The sequence below is a fragment of the Python bivittatus genome, unplaced genomic scaffold, assembly GCF_059951505.1.
Source record: "Python bivittatus isolate LINGU-HERP-01145 unplaced genomic scaffold, Pbiv_v1 ctg000610_np1212, whole genome shotgun sequence".
Classification (NCBI taxonomy): domain Eukaryota; kingdom Metazoa; phylum Chordata; class Lepidosauria; order Squamata; family Pythonidae; genus Python; species Python bivittatus.
This window is the reverse complement of record NW_028277088.1, coordinates 276,787-289,191: the sequence shown is the minus strand read 5'-3', so window position 1 is coordinate 289,191 and position 12,405 is coordinate 276,787. Positions and strand designations below refer to the sequence as shown.

The 12,405-nt window shown below is 59.7% G+C and overlaps 1 protein-coding gene across 1 annotated transcript in view; it reads right to left on the bottom strand.

The window, feature by feature from the left end:
- Window positions 1–698: 698 nt before the first annotated feature.
- Window positions 699–12,405, bottom strand: part of SSPO (SCO-spondin) — an 83,846-nt gene continuing 72,139 nt past the window's right edge. Inside the window, exons 95-110 of the mRNA XM_088150507.1 lie at window positions 11,636–11,682; window positions 11,046–11,321; window positions 10,803–10,964; window positions 9,434–9,550; window positions 9,047–9,185; window positions 8,283–8,485; window positions 7,280–7,441; window positions 6,902–7,029; window positions 6,658–6,809; window positions 6,075–6,121; window positions 5,609–5,773; window positions 5,204–5,415; window positions 2,305–2,550; window positions 2,001–2,061; window positions 1,318–1,448; window positions 699–1,187 (exon numbers count right to left, since the gene is read on the bottom strand). Coding sequence (XP_088006633.1) covers window positions 930–1,187; window positions 1,318–1,448; window positions 2,001–2,061; window positions 2,305–2,550; window positions 5,204–5,415; window positions 5,609–5,773; window positions 6,075–6,121; window positions 6,658–6,809; window positions 6,902–7,029; window positions 7,280–7,441; window positions 8,283–8,485; window positions 9,047–9,185; window positions 9,434–9,550; window positions 10,803–10,964; window positions 11,046–11,321; window positions 11,636–11,682 — 2,506 coding nt within the window. The 3' untranslated portion in view covers window positions 699–929. The remainder of the gene's footprint in view (window positions 1,188–1,317; window positions 1,449–2,000; window positions 2,062–2,304; window positions 2,551–5,203; window positions 5,416–5,608; window positions 5,774–6,074; window positions 6,122–6,657; window positions 6,810–6,901; window positions 7,030–7,279; window positions 7,442–8,282; window positions 8,486–9,046; window positions 9,186–9,433; window positions 9,551–10,802; window positions 10,965–11,045; window positions 11,322–11,635; window positions 11,683–12,405) is intronic.

The following is a 12,405-nucleotide window of genomic DNA, read 5'->3' as shown; positions in this document are numbered from 1 at the left end:
GGCACGCACAAACCTTGGGAAGAGAATTGCCCTGCCTTGAGCTGCCCTTTCGGAGGAAGAAAAGGCTCAGGCTTCGTGCAGCCGTGCCCCTGCTGAGCCTCCGACAGTCCATCTTGCAGAAAAAGAGCATTTCTACCTCCCGGATGGGTGGGAGAGTTCAACACCCCCAAACACCTGGAGAGCGCCAGGTTGGGGCCCCTTGGGCCGCAGGAAGCCGCTCCCTCCCTCCCCTTGCAGAAAGAAGAGCAGCGGGGGCCCCCCGCCGAGCGCGCTGCCTTCCAAGCCCCGCAGCCCCCCGGGTTTCTTTTCCCTGGCGACTTGGCTGCCCCCCCAGGCCTCGCCCCCCCTCCTTTCCCCTCCCCTCCCGGCGGCGCGAGAAAGAATCCGAGCCCTCCGCAGGCTGCTGCTGGGTGATTTTATTGAGGGACAGAGGAGAGGCCGCCCATGCCAGGCGGGGCCGGGCGGGAGCGCCTTGGCCGGGGAGAGAAGCCGAGGCGCCCGGGTGCAGCCTTCCCTGAGCAGCGGCGTCAGCGCTTGGAGAGGTCGCCGCCTGCAACCGAAAAGGCGGGAGGTGGGTTTCCGCGGAGACGGGAAGGTGGGGGGGGCTCCCCTTGGCGGAAGGTTCTTGCAGAGGCTCGGCTGGGTTTGGGCGCTGAGCGAGGGGGTCCCGGAGAGAGCGAGGAGACAGCAGACGCGAACTCTGGGCAGGGGGCGGTTCAAACTCGTGCCTTCCCCCCTCCCGCCCCAAACGCGGCTTAACTCAGGTTTACTGCTACCAAGGTGTGACGGTAGTGACCGGCCTCAGTTGACTGGAGGGGGAGATTAAGAGGATGCGGGTGGACCCAGGCGCGCGGGCCATGACTGGTAAATGGAACTTCCATGTCCAGGAGTGGCTTATCTGAGGGCCAGTGGCTGATGCCAGGGGAGGGCTATTCCCGCCTCTCCCGCCCAGGAGTATCAGCCTGGCGGGGGGGGGGCGAGGCGGGCCCTTCTTCGGCCCCCTCGAGCCCGCTCGCCCGCCCGCCCACAGGCTTACTTTGGCAGCTGCTGCATTCGCAGCCGTGGATGACCGGGAGCACCACGGGCTCCGTCTCGCCGCCCTCGCACTGCAGGTTCAGGATGCGCACCGGGCTGACCGGGTCCAGGCGGTAGCTGCAGCAGTCGCAGAAGGTCTGCAGGTAGGGCTCCTGCAACGCCAAGCGCCAGCGGTTGCTGCGGGAGCGGACGCCCGGCCGGGGCTGGAGGGGACGCCCCTCCCGGGACCGCGGGGCGACGGGACGGGACGGGACGGGACGGGCCGGCCGCGGCCGGGCTTACCTCGGGGATGACGTTGGTGTGGGAGGCGCACTGCCCCCTGCAGTAGCTCACCTCCACGCCCTCCAGGGAGCAGCCCCGCTTGGAGATGTTGCGCCGCTCCGTGAAGTGCCGGCAGTGGGGCTGCGGCTGGTCTGCGGGGAGGGAAGGCGGGGGCTCTTACCGGCCCGGAACAGCCCAGCCCCGAAAGCGGGGGCGCGGGGCGGGCGAGGCCCAGCAGCCCTGCCGGAGTCGGAGGCGCCGGGCGCAGAGCTTCTGCCCTGCCGCAGCACAGCCGGTTTCGACCCGCCCGCTGCCGGTGCCGCGTTCCGACGGCGGAGCAAAAGGCGGGGAGGCTGCCGGGGAGGTCGGGCCCCTGTGGCCAGGCCAAGCGTGGCTGGGCACAGCTTTGTGGGCCCTGCCCGGCCCTGCAGGGCTGCCCGTTAGACGCCGGCGGGTAGTCCGCTTAGCAGGGGATCTGCTGGAAGCAGGCAACGGGGAGGTGGAGGGTACTCATGACGCCCCCACCCCTTCGTTCGCCTGCCCGCTTGCGGCTCCCCTTTTGGCTGCCCAAGGGCCGGACCCCACCAAGCCATGCCTTGCTCCTCCTCTGCTCCTGGGGCCCGATCTGTTTCTTCGGCCCCCTTCCTGCAGCTATGGCTGCCCGCCCCCCACAGCCACCCCACTCCTTTCACAGACCCACGTACCAGGCGACTCCTTCCGGCAGGTGGGGCAGCAGGTGCCCGGCTCCTGCACTTTCACCTCCCCCTGAGGAGAGAAGAGAAATGGGGTTCACTGGGGGGGGCAGAGCCCAGAGCTACCGCCTGCTTTCAGTCCTGGGGCTCCTGACAGAATCTCGGCTGGCGCAGAAGCAGCAGGAGGGGCACCAGGCATCTGATGCCAGCTGGAAGGGGGCTGGGGGGGACCTTGAGCCTCAGACACCCCTTTTCACGTCTTTCATTTAACTTTCAAGGGGCAGAGCCGGAGGGTGGGGTCCCTCAGGACGAGTACCTCGAGGCAGGTCAGGGGCAGGCAGCCGGTCTCGCACACAGCCCTCCCGTTCAAGCAGCGGCAGACTTCGCAGCCCTTGCGCCATTCTGTGCCGGCCTGGGTGGAAGGAGAGAGAGAAGAGGTCCCAGTGGGTGAAGGGCCCCAAGAAGGGGGCTGCGTCCCGGGTGATAATTGGAGGGGGGCTCTTCTTGATCCTTCCAGCCGCGGAAGTGGTTGGAAGCCGGCTGGCACAGCAGAGTGACGCCTCTAGAACGGAGCTTCAAGGTCTGCCCACAATGGTGGGGGTCTCGGTGTTCTCGGGGCTGGATGTGCCATTTCCAGGCCAGGGAGAGTGAGGCATGCCAGCCATTTACATGCAGTAGCCTAGGGTTGTTGGGAGTTGGGAGATTGGAAGTTTAATAAACTGTTGTTATTATTGCCTGGGTGACTTTGGGCCAGTCCGTCTCTCTCAGCCCAAGCCACCTCACAGGGTTGTTGTTGTGGGGAAAAGTGGGGGCAGGAAGTATGCTTGCTGCCTTGAGTTGACTCTCTCTCTCTCTCTCTCTCTCTCTCTCTCTCTATATATATATATATATATATATATTTATATATATATATATATATATATATATATATGATAACAACAACAACCTGTCCATGGATACCCCCCTGTCATCTCCTGGAAATGATCCGTTGCACAGCTTTTGGCTCAAATATCCGACAAGCTCACACCCAATTATAGCCAAACAGCTTAATGAAGTATTGCATAAGAGAGACATCAGCGACTGGCTGATAACTGGCAAAACTTATCTGATTCAGAAAGACCCAGTGAAAGGGACACCACCAGGAAACTACAGGCCAATTGCCGGCTTGCCTATAATGTTTAAATTATTCACTGGCATAATAGTGGACAACATCCAAGATTATTTGAAAAAAATAACATCCTTCCAGTAGAACAGAAAGGAAATAAAAGAAAAAGCAGAGGTACAAAAGATCAACTTCTGACTGATAAAATGGTTTTGGAGGATTGCAAAAGCTGAGAGACCAATTTACATATGGTCTGGATTGACAATAAAAGGGCGTTTGATTCATTGCCACATAGTTGGATCATCAGATGTTTGGAAACAACTGACGTCAGCAAAAACATCAGAATCTGTATTGGAAAACTAATGGAGCAGCGGAAGGCAGAATTGGTGGTTGGAATTGAAAAGTATAGGCTTGTCAAGATCAGGAGAGGCATCTTCCAGGATGACTCTTTAGCACCCTTATTATTTGTCATTGCTATGGTCCCACTTTCCGTGATTTTGAAAAAAACAAATCTTGGCCACCAACAGCAAAAAATGCTAATAAAATCTCACATTTGCTTTATACGGATGATCTAAAGTTTTATGGAAAATCAGAAATCGAAATCCAGTCATTGACAAATACTGTAAGAATTTTTAGCACAGATATAGCAATGGAATTTGGCCTAGAGAAGCGTGCTACGGTAGCAATAAGTCAGGGTAAAATCATGAACGGTAATGGAACGGAATCGGCCAAACCATCAGGAGCCCTCAGGATGAAGCCTACGAGCATCTGGGCCTTTTACCGTTGGGTAACTTCAAGCACAGACAAGTCAAAAATGTGATCAGTAACGAATGCACCCGAAGAGTGAGAAAATGGCTAAAGGCAAAATTGAACGGCGGAAACGCCATCAAAGCCATCAATACCTGGGCGCTACCTGTGATACGATACCCTGCTGGGATTAGTAACTGGACACAAGCTGAACTGGACAGTTTGGACCGGAAGACGAGAGAACTCCTGACCATTCACTATGCTTTACATCCCCGTAGTGATACCTGCTCCGCAGAAATGGGGGCAGAGGTTTGCTTCAGGTCAAACAAACGGCCCAGGAAGAAAAGCATCCGTTGGCTGACTGTGTAAAAGACAGCCGAGAACAAGCACTGATACAAGTCGAAAATTGGAACTTACTGATTGTACAGGAAACAAAACATGAATATTGAGATAATGTAATAAAAACACGAACAGAATGCTGGAAAGGAAAAGCATTACATAGTCAATTTCTATAAAACATCGAGGGGAAAGTGGATAAAGATAAAACCTGGCAGTGGCTTATAACTGGAACATTAAAAAAAGAAACCGAAGGCTTGATTTTGGCTGCTTGAGAGCAAGCTATTCGAACTAATGCAATCAAGGCCAGAACTGAAAAACCATCAAAAGATTCAAAGTGCAGATTGTGCAAAGAAGCAGAAGAAACAGTAGATCGTGTACTCAGCTTGTGCAAGAAGATTGCACAAACTGACTATAAACAATGACATAGCACAGTCGTCAAAATGATTCACTGGAACATCTGTAAAAATTATCATCTGCCAGTAATGAAAAATTGATAGGAACATAGAGTTGGAAAAGTAGTCGAACATGGGCAGGTTAAAAATTTCCAAATACAAACTGATAAAAGTCTTGGCACCAGACTGAACTGTGGCTGAAAAGAAGGAAGTGTGGATAACCGAGCGTGGCAATACCAGGGGATAGTAGAATAGAAGACGAAGAGTTGGAGAAGGCCGTAAAGTAACCAGATCCGAAAATCGAAGTTGAAAGGTTATGGTGGTCCCAGTGGTTATCAGCACACTGGCTGCCATGCCAAAAAGCCTTGGACGGCACTTAGAAAATCTGCGCATTGACCACATTTCCATCTGTCAGTCATAAAAAGCCACACTGCTTGGATCTGCACACGTACGACGCCAATACATGATGACATCCTTGGCTCTTGGGAAGAACTCAGTGTGAATGAAGGCCAACACCAGCTAAAGAACGGGCAGCTGTGATTTCACCTTGTTGAAATAAAAACATGTCTCTGAAACAGCTGTTGATTTTCTCCGGAAGGAGTGGCTAGAATTCTCACTCCTGTCCTTGTACTCACTGAGTATATCTGGCTGCCATCCTCACACTCGCAGCGGGCAGCCACAACACAGTGCCCATTGCCGTTCCGGTAGTGCCCGGGCTGGCATGCACACCCCTCCTGCGCTGCCCCTGAGCTGCAGTTCTGGGGAAGATCCTCGTAGATCTGGCGGCAGCTTCGCTCGCAGGGAGCCGGAGGACTGGCTCGGCGCCAGTGTTCCCCTTCTGGACAGGCTGCAGTGGGGATGAGTCAGGCCAAGAGGGGTCAGCCAGCTCCAGGCCCACCCACAGCTGCCCCTCCCAGGGACGCCTCCCCTCCACTTTCCAGGAGGCCCCTCGCCCTCTTTTGCCAGGGTGGGGATGGGAAGGGCAGAGAGGAGAGGACGTGTTGGCGGAGGGCAGGGCAGGGCAGGGCCCTGGAACTCACCACAGCCAGGGAGGAAGCAGGAGGCCCTACGCACAGCAGGGCCCTGGCACTCTGCCCCGCCGTATAGGCGCGGCTGGAGCTGGTGCCGCCGAGACAGCTGCTCTCCGGTGCCACAGGTGACGGGGCAGGGGGACCAGGGAGACCACTCGGACCAGATGCAGGGCACTGGGGAGGGGAGAAGCCATGCTGGGCAGGCGTCCCTGGCACACTGAGTGCCCCAAACGCCCTGAGCAAACATCCTTGGAAGGGGGCCGGCAGGGGTTCGCAGCTGAGAGGCGTGCTCTCTGCACAGAGGCAGCATTTATGAAGAGCCCTGCGCCCCAGACTGAGCCCCCTATGCTCAAGCATGAGGACCGCTTCTGTTTCGCTCCAGAGCCCCCGCCCAGCTGCCTAGTGGAGACCTTCGCCCCGTGGTTGCCAGAGAGGAGCCAGCAGGGCACACGAGAAGGTCTCCGGACCCTCTTACCATCACAATCTTCCTGAGTGCAGGTGAAGACGCCCCTCCGGCAGACACTGCAGGGCCAAAGAAGATCAGAGTCTGTCACGGCAGGGTTCTAGTCCTCATTCAGCCACTGAGCTTCTCTCATCCCCAAACTTCCTCGCAGGGTTGTTGTGAGCATAAAGTGCAGCCACACGAGAATAATATCATCCCTACTTTCCCAGTAGAAGGAGGGGAAGGGTCTCAAATCGATGAAGCACCCTCAAGGCCTTCAAAGGGAAAACTGCCCCCACAGCCTGGGGTGGGGGGTGGGAAAAGGAGCTTGCCAGGGATCTGCTCCCACCCCTAAGAAGTCCACCCCTCCATTTCACAGCTGGGACAGGACCAGAGTTTAACACAATTACAACTCCCATCTTCCCCAGCCCCACAGCTGATGACCAGCTGGCTGCAGGCAATGGGAGCTGCTATACAAGGAGCCTGGTGGGCGCCAGGTTGGGGAAGGCTGGGTCGACCTTCCTCTTTGCTGGATGCAAAGCCCGGGGTCTCACGGGGGGAGCTTCTCTTCGCCTCTTCTTACTGGCCCCGCAGCCCAGGCCCTCTGCCCGCTCACCAACTGTTGCACTCGTGCCGGAAAATGCTGCCAGGCAGATGCTCCTGTGCCCGCTCCTCCTGGGAGAGGTTGGCAGCCCAGGGCGAGGCAGGCGCCTGGCCGATCACGCAGCGGCACTCGTCCGGGGGGACACACAGCCCATCCTGCAGCACCTGTTGGAGAGAAGGTGGCTCAGACTGTGTGTGCAGAGGGGCTGGGACATTTGGAGCCCCAGGGCGGGCTTGGCAGGGAGCGAGCCACTCACCTGGCCAGGTGGGCAAATGCAGCCGGGCTGGCACTCCTCTTGCAGACACTGGGTTTCCGGGCGCAGGTCAGAGCAAGTATACGGGCAGGAGTTGGCACACTCGTGGTAGACTTGGGCCCCAGGGCACACTGCCATGGAAGGACAGAGGGTGGGTATAGAGGTCAGGCAGCTGGACGGGGCCTTCCCTTCTCCTCCTCCAGCCCTCCAGTTGCTGGTTGCTGGGCCCCTGTGGAGTGTTGCTGGGAGGCCCTGGCACTGGCCCTGGCACCGTTTGGCAAAGCCGGATTCCTCCCTCCCCTCGCTGCCCTCCTCTGGGTACCCGGTGCCAGTCTCAGCCATCACACAACTTGCCATCACAGAACAGGCACGGGGGCTCACCTGGCGTGCAGTTGTGCGTGTTGCACACTCGGTGCTGCAGTAGGGGGGTGGGGCAGGGCTCCCCCACAGGGGACAGCAGCTGGCGGCTCCTCTCAGAGACCCCTCCTCCACAGCTGGAGCTGCAGTTGCTCCAGGCGGTCCAGTCGCTCAACAGGCAGCCAGCTGGGGGGGAGAGCATTATCAGCAGGGCTAGGGGACCCCCTCCTTGCTTCTGCTGCAGGGGTATTGCCCCGGGAGGGGGGGTCAGGAGCACAGGGCAGCTGCCCTTCCAAAGGGGAGCAGGGTCTCTTGCCCCAAGCAGGACAGCGGCAGTTGCAGCTGGAAGTGCTGCCCATCCCAACAGCCCCGGGGAGGGGGTGAAGCAGGGCAGGCACCGGTCCCTGGGCATCGGGAGAGGGGAGCCGTTATGGGTTGGGAAGGTCCAGCCCCACTTGCAGCCTTGCGGAGGGGCTGGACAGGCCGGCTGGGGATTCTGCCGAACTCCTGGAGGCGTCGCTGCCCCTTGCCCCTCGGATGCCCTCTTTGGGCGGGGGCTGTGTTACGAAGTGGGGAGGACTATACCACACCGGTGGTTTTTTTCTCCTGGCTGGGGTGGGGTGGGGATTTGATTTTGTTTTTCTTCACAACGTTTCGCTCTGTGTAGGGATCAGACTGCAGATGTCATGTTGCGTTGGCATAAAAACTGTGACTGATGGCACCCGGGGCTTTCAGAAGGGGAACGAGGGCTGCAGAAAGGGCTTGGGGGTCAATCTGTGCCTGGGGGGCAGGCAAGGCAGATACGAGGAGACTGTTTCTGCTGACACACAGCCAGCGCTCTGCATATGCTCTGGAAGTGACTGTGAAGTAGAGGAGCACCTGAAAGGGGGGTCCCAGTGGGACCCCAGTGGGACCCTCCTCCCATGGCCTTGGGGTGCTCCGCATGGCGAGTAGCAGCCAGGGACCCTCAGCAGGGGCGGCTGCACCCAGCGTTCCCTCCCCGTCAGGGCAGCCCCCAAACTCTTGCCTGGACAGGGCTGGGAGTTGCAGAGCATCACTTCTTCCATGGACTCGGTGGCGCAGGGGGCTCCGTGGAGGCTCTCCTGGCAGGGGCGATGCCTCAGGGTGTTTCCCCCCCCACAGCTGGCCGAGCAAGGGCTCCACGCGGACCATTCGCCGTAGGACGGGCACTTCTCTCCCGGGCAGGCAAAGGTGCCGTTCAGGCAGGTGCTGGGGGACAGGAAATGGGAGGCAAACACGGAACGTGCCGTTGAGGCGCCTTGATCCCCAGGGCAGAAGCTTTGGGGTGCTTCTGCCCTGATTATCCGGCGATTGTAGCGTACAAAAAGAAGAATTCTCTGTGCTGCTCTTAGTGCAGAAAACCTGGACCACCCCCCTTAACAAGAGCTGAGCGTCCCCCCCTCTGTCATCTTTTTCAGCACCCCAAATTTACCACTACATGGGGATGGGACTCCCCCTTTTGTCTCTTGAGGGCATGGCCAGCTTGGCTTCTGGGAGTCTTGATACTTGCAGGCAGCCCCTGCGCTGGTGGACCTTGGGCGGGGGGGCTGAGACAGCCTCCTTTCTTCTCTTGCCGCCACCCCCCCACAAGCCCTCCCGATGCTCAGCTTGGAAGAGCAGACAAGCCGAAAGGCAGCCCTGCCAGTACTGACGGGCGCCCCAAGACCCGGAATGAGCTTCGCATTTGCGGTGTTTCAAAAGGGGTCTAGGTGCATCAGAGAAACCCCCTTTCCTGAGATGACCTCCCCCCACTTTTAACTGGCTGCTTACCAGTTGTGGCAGTCCAATTCCACCAGCTGCCCAGGAGGAACTTCCTGGGTGCTGTTGGCCGTGGGGATTCCGCAGCGGCAAGCCTGGGTTGGCACACAGGCGCCATCCTGCAAAAGCTGCCCCTCTGGGCACCGGCATCCTGTTGGAGGGGAGGCAATGCTCAGGTCCTCCCATGTCCTGGACGCTGGGGCTCCCCCTTAACGGGAATCACCCCCTTGAGTACTGGGAGAGGAGAGCGCCCTTCCCGGGAGCGCCCCTCCAGCGGTGAGGGGCAGCTCCTCCTCTTTCCCAGAAGGGCCAGCCCGGGCAGAGGCGGGCAGGAGCCAAGCTCGGCCCCAGGGGGAGGCCGGGAAGACTGCACAGCTGGGGTGGGTGGAGGCGTGTTACCTTGCCTGCACTGCCCCTGCAGACACTCCACGTGCTCCCAGAGATCCAGACAGGTGCGTGGACAGCCGTTGGCACAGGTGGGGGTACGCACCTTGCCCCGGTCCTCACACTCCTCCCCTGCGGAAGGGGGAAAGAAGGGCCGGGGGAGGGTCGTTTCCTGGGGTCGCGTTGGGGTCAGGGTTGCCCGACTGTGTGGCATGAGACCGGGCGTGCTGCAAGCCCTCCACCCACCCCTCACTGGCTCCTTGGCCTTCTGGCCTTCTTCCACAGCGCCCTGGATGCTCGCTCCGGGATTCCGTCGGGACCCCCGGAATCCAGAATCCGAAACCCAGGGCCGGCTGTTCTCCTCCTCCCTCCCCGGGCCTAACCCTCTGCAACCTCGGCTGAAAAAGCAGCCCATGACCACGCGGGCCAGTCTGGGTGCCCGGGCAACTTGTATCACGGGATTTGGGCGTCCGACTGATGCCGGCAAAGTTGTCAGCGATCCAACAGGACAAAAATCAACCAGCCACCATTTATCCCCCTGAAGGACTTTGCTTCGTAGCCCATCTGGGAAAAGGTCAGCAGCTTTGGGCACATTAGCGCTTGGATGGGAGACCACCAGGAAGTCTTAGAGCTGTAGACTAGCCTGGGAAGTCAACAGGAACAACAAATAATCCAGGAAGGGGTCAACAGCAAACCATTTCTATGGACATGCCGGGGGGGGGGAGGGTCATCAGGACTTGAGCTCAACTCAAAGGAGACATTACTTTTTACCTTTCCATCTATGTTCAGAGAACTCCGTAATCCCAGACTAAGAGGAGGTTTCAGAAGATAACTGACCCCTTCTGCCGTCCTCTGCCAGCCCTTTGAGGTAGGCCAGGTCTGGAAACACTCCACAAGAAATGCTGGAACTCTCTTTTATTGATAAAGGCTGCGGGAGCAGACTCTTGGAAACCCGGCCGTGTTCTCCTTTCCCTCCCTCTTATCCCGAAGAGAGCCCAGGCAGATCCAGGTGAGCCTCTTTCCGATGTCTCTTTCCTGTTCCGGACTCAAATCCTACTTCTCTAACTGCCACCGCGGCGCCTCCAGCGCTGGTTCCCTACTTCCCCTTCGCTCCTCCTCTAGGACGTTGCGGGGGAGCTCAGGGGGATCTGCGGAGGGGCTGCGGATCGCATGCAGGAGCTCTCTCCAGCGTGTCCTGACGGGTGACCTGCAGATGGGGGCCGCGGGGCCAGCCAGGAGGGCGCGGGAAAAAGCCAGAGGGCTGGAGAAGCCCCCAGGGGAGCAGCCTCTGGCCTTGCCGGGGGGGAGGTCGGGGCGGGGGGCGTTCTGACCCCGGGGGCTCCGAGGGGCAGGGGAGCGCGCGCGGGGCGGCTCGGGCCGTTACCTGGGCAGGGAGCGGTGTTGCAGTTCTCGGACTGGGATCGCGGTCCCCGGCAGCGCAGCTCCGCGGCGGGGTGGCGGGCGAGGCGGCGGCGCAGGCGGAAGCCCCCGCTGCAGGGCGCCCGGCAGGGGCCCCACGCGCCCCACTCGCTCCACAGGCAGAGGTCTGGAAGAGCGCGAGGAGGCTGAGCCGGCTGGCCACCGGCGCCCGCGCCCCCCGCGCCCCCGCGCCCCGGGCCCCGCTCACCTTCGCAGGCGCCGGGCTCGCCGGGGCACAGCCGCTCCTGGCGCAGCGCCGCGGAGCACGAGCTCTCCGGCCCCCTCCAGGGCTTGCCCGTCTGCGGGTCGAGGCACAGCCGGTAGCGGTGCTGCACGGAGACCAGGGCCGGCAGGGAGGCGCCGCCGCCGGGCCAGCCCTCGCTCTGCGCCAACAGGGCAGGGATGGCGCTGGGCCCGAGCGCCGCCGCGGGCAGGCAGTCGGAGCAGGGCGTCCACGGCGACCAGCCGCTCAGCGGAAGCAGCCCTGCCGGGAGAAGAGCAGCGGCGGCGCGTGGGCCCGGAGAGAAGGGGCTCGCTCTGGGCGGCCCGGCTCCCCCCCAGGCACCCGCCCCGTCCCCGGGAGAAAAAGGGCTCCAGAAGGCCGGGTGATCACCAGCTGTAGCGCAGGACGATCTGCGCCAGCCTTACCCAGTTTGGTCCTCCTCCTGGGTGCAAGACAACTACTCTGCATGGCTTGAATCGCTGGCCAAGGAAGTGTCCTCCTTGGTCAGGAGCAGTCTATCCCAGATGTCGGGGGGGGGGGGGAGGCATTTTCCCAGCCAACCAGCAGGCACTCACCTTGGCAGTCCTCGCTGCTGCATTGCAGCTCTCCCTCCTGGCACACGCTGCCAAAATAAGGTTGTGGGTTAGCCATCTGTAAAGTGCCCTTTGGCCCTCCAAGGCTGGCTGCAGAGAGAGTTGTGGGCATGGGGTGTCTCTCCCCACTCTCAACTTCCCTGGTATCATTTGACATTAGTTGGACTCCAAATGCTCTGAGTGCCAGGTGCTGTCTGCCACACTGGAAGTGGTGTGGCTGTTTCCCACTAAGCCATGGGAACATTCAGAGAGAGTGGCTGAATCAGGCCCAGGAGGACCCACTTAATTGCTCCTCCTGCTTCCGAACAGAGTCAGTCAGATGTTCCTGTAACGCTTCCAAGCAAGCCAACCCCCCCACCCCCAGCTCAATGAGCATCCAGAGGTACACTGCTTCTAAACATGGGATCTCACCATCAGCAGCATGGATCACAGCTCCTTCTGTGCACCGTGAATCTGCCAAGCTTTCTTTCCATTCCATGCGATCCCACATGGAATCTCCCATCATCCCCAGCCAAGGTAGCAGCTACCCTAATCCAGCTGCCAGGCATTGCATCCTACGGAACTGAACTCCATCAAGTTAACCAGGTTTGTGGGTCCAGAAAACAGCCTTGGCTCCAGAGGGCAGAAGTGGCCGGGAGGGAGCTGAAGCCCCTTTGGGCCTGCAGGTGGGGAAATTCTTGGATGCGCCAGAAGGTCTGGCTAAGCTATTGCTCGGGGACCAGCAGGCACAGGATTGGCTGTAGGATTTGGGC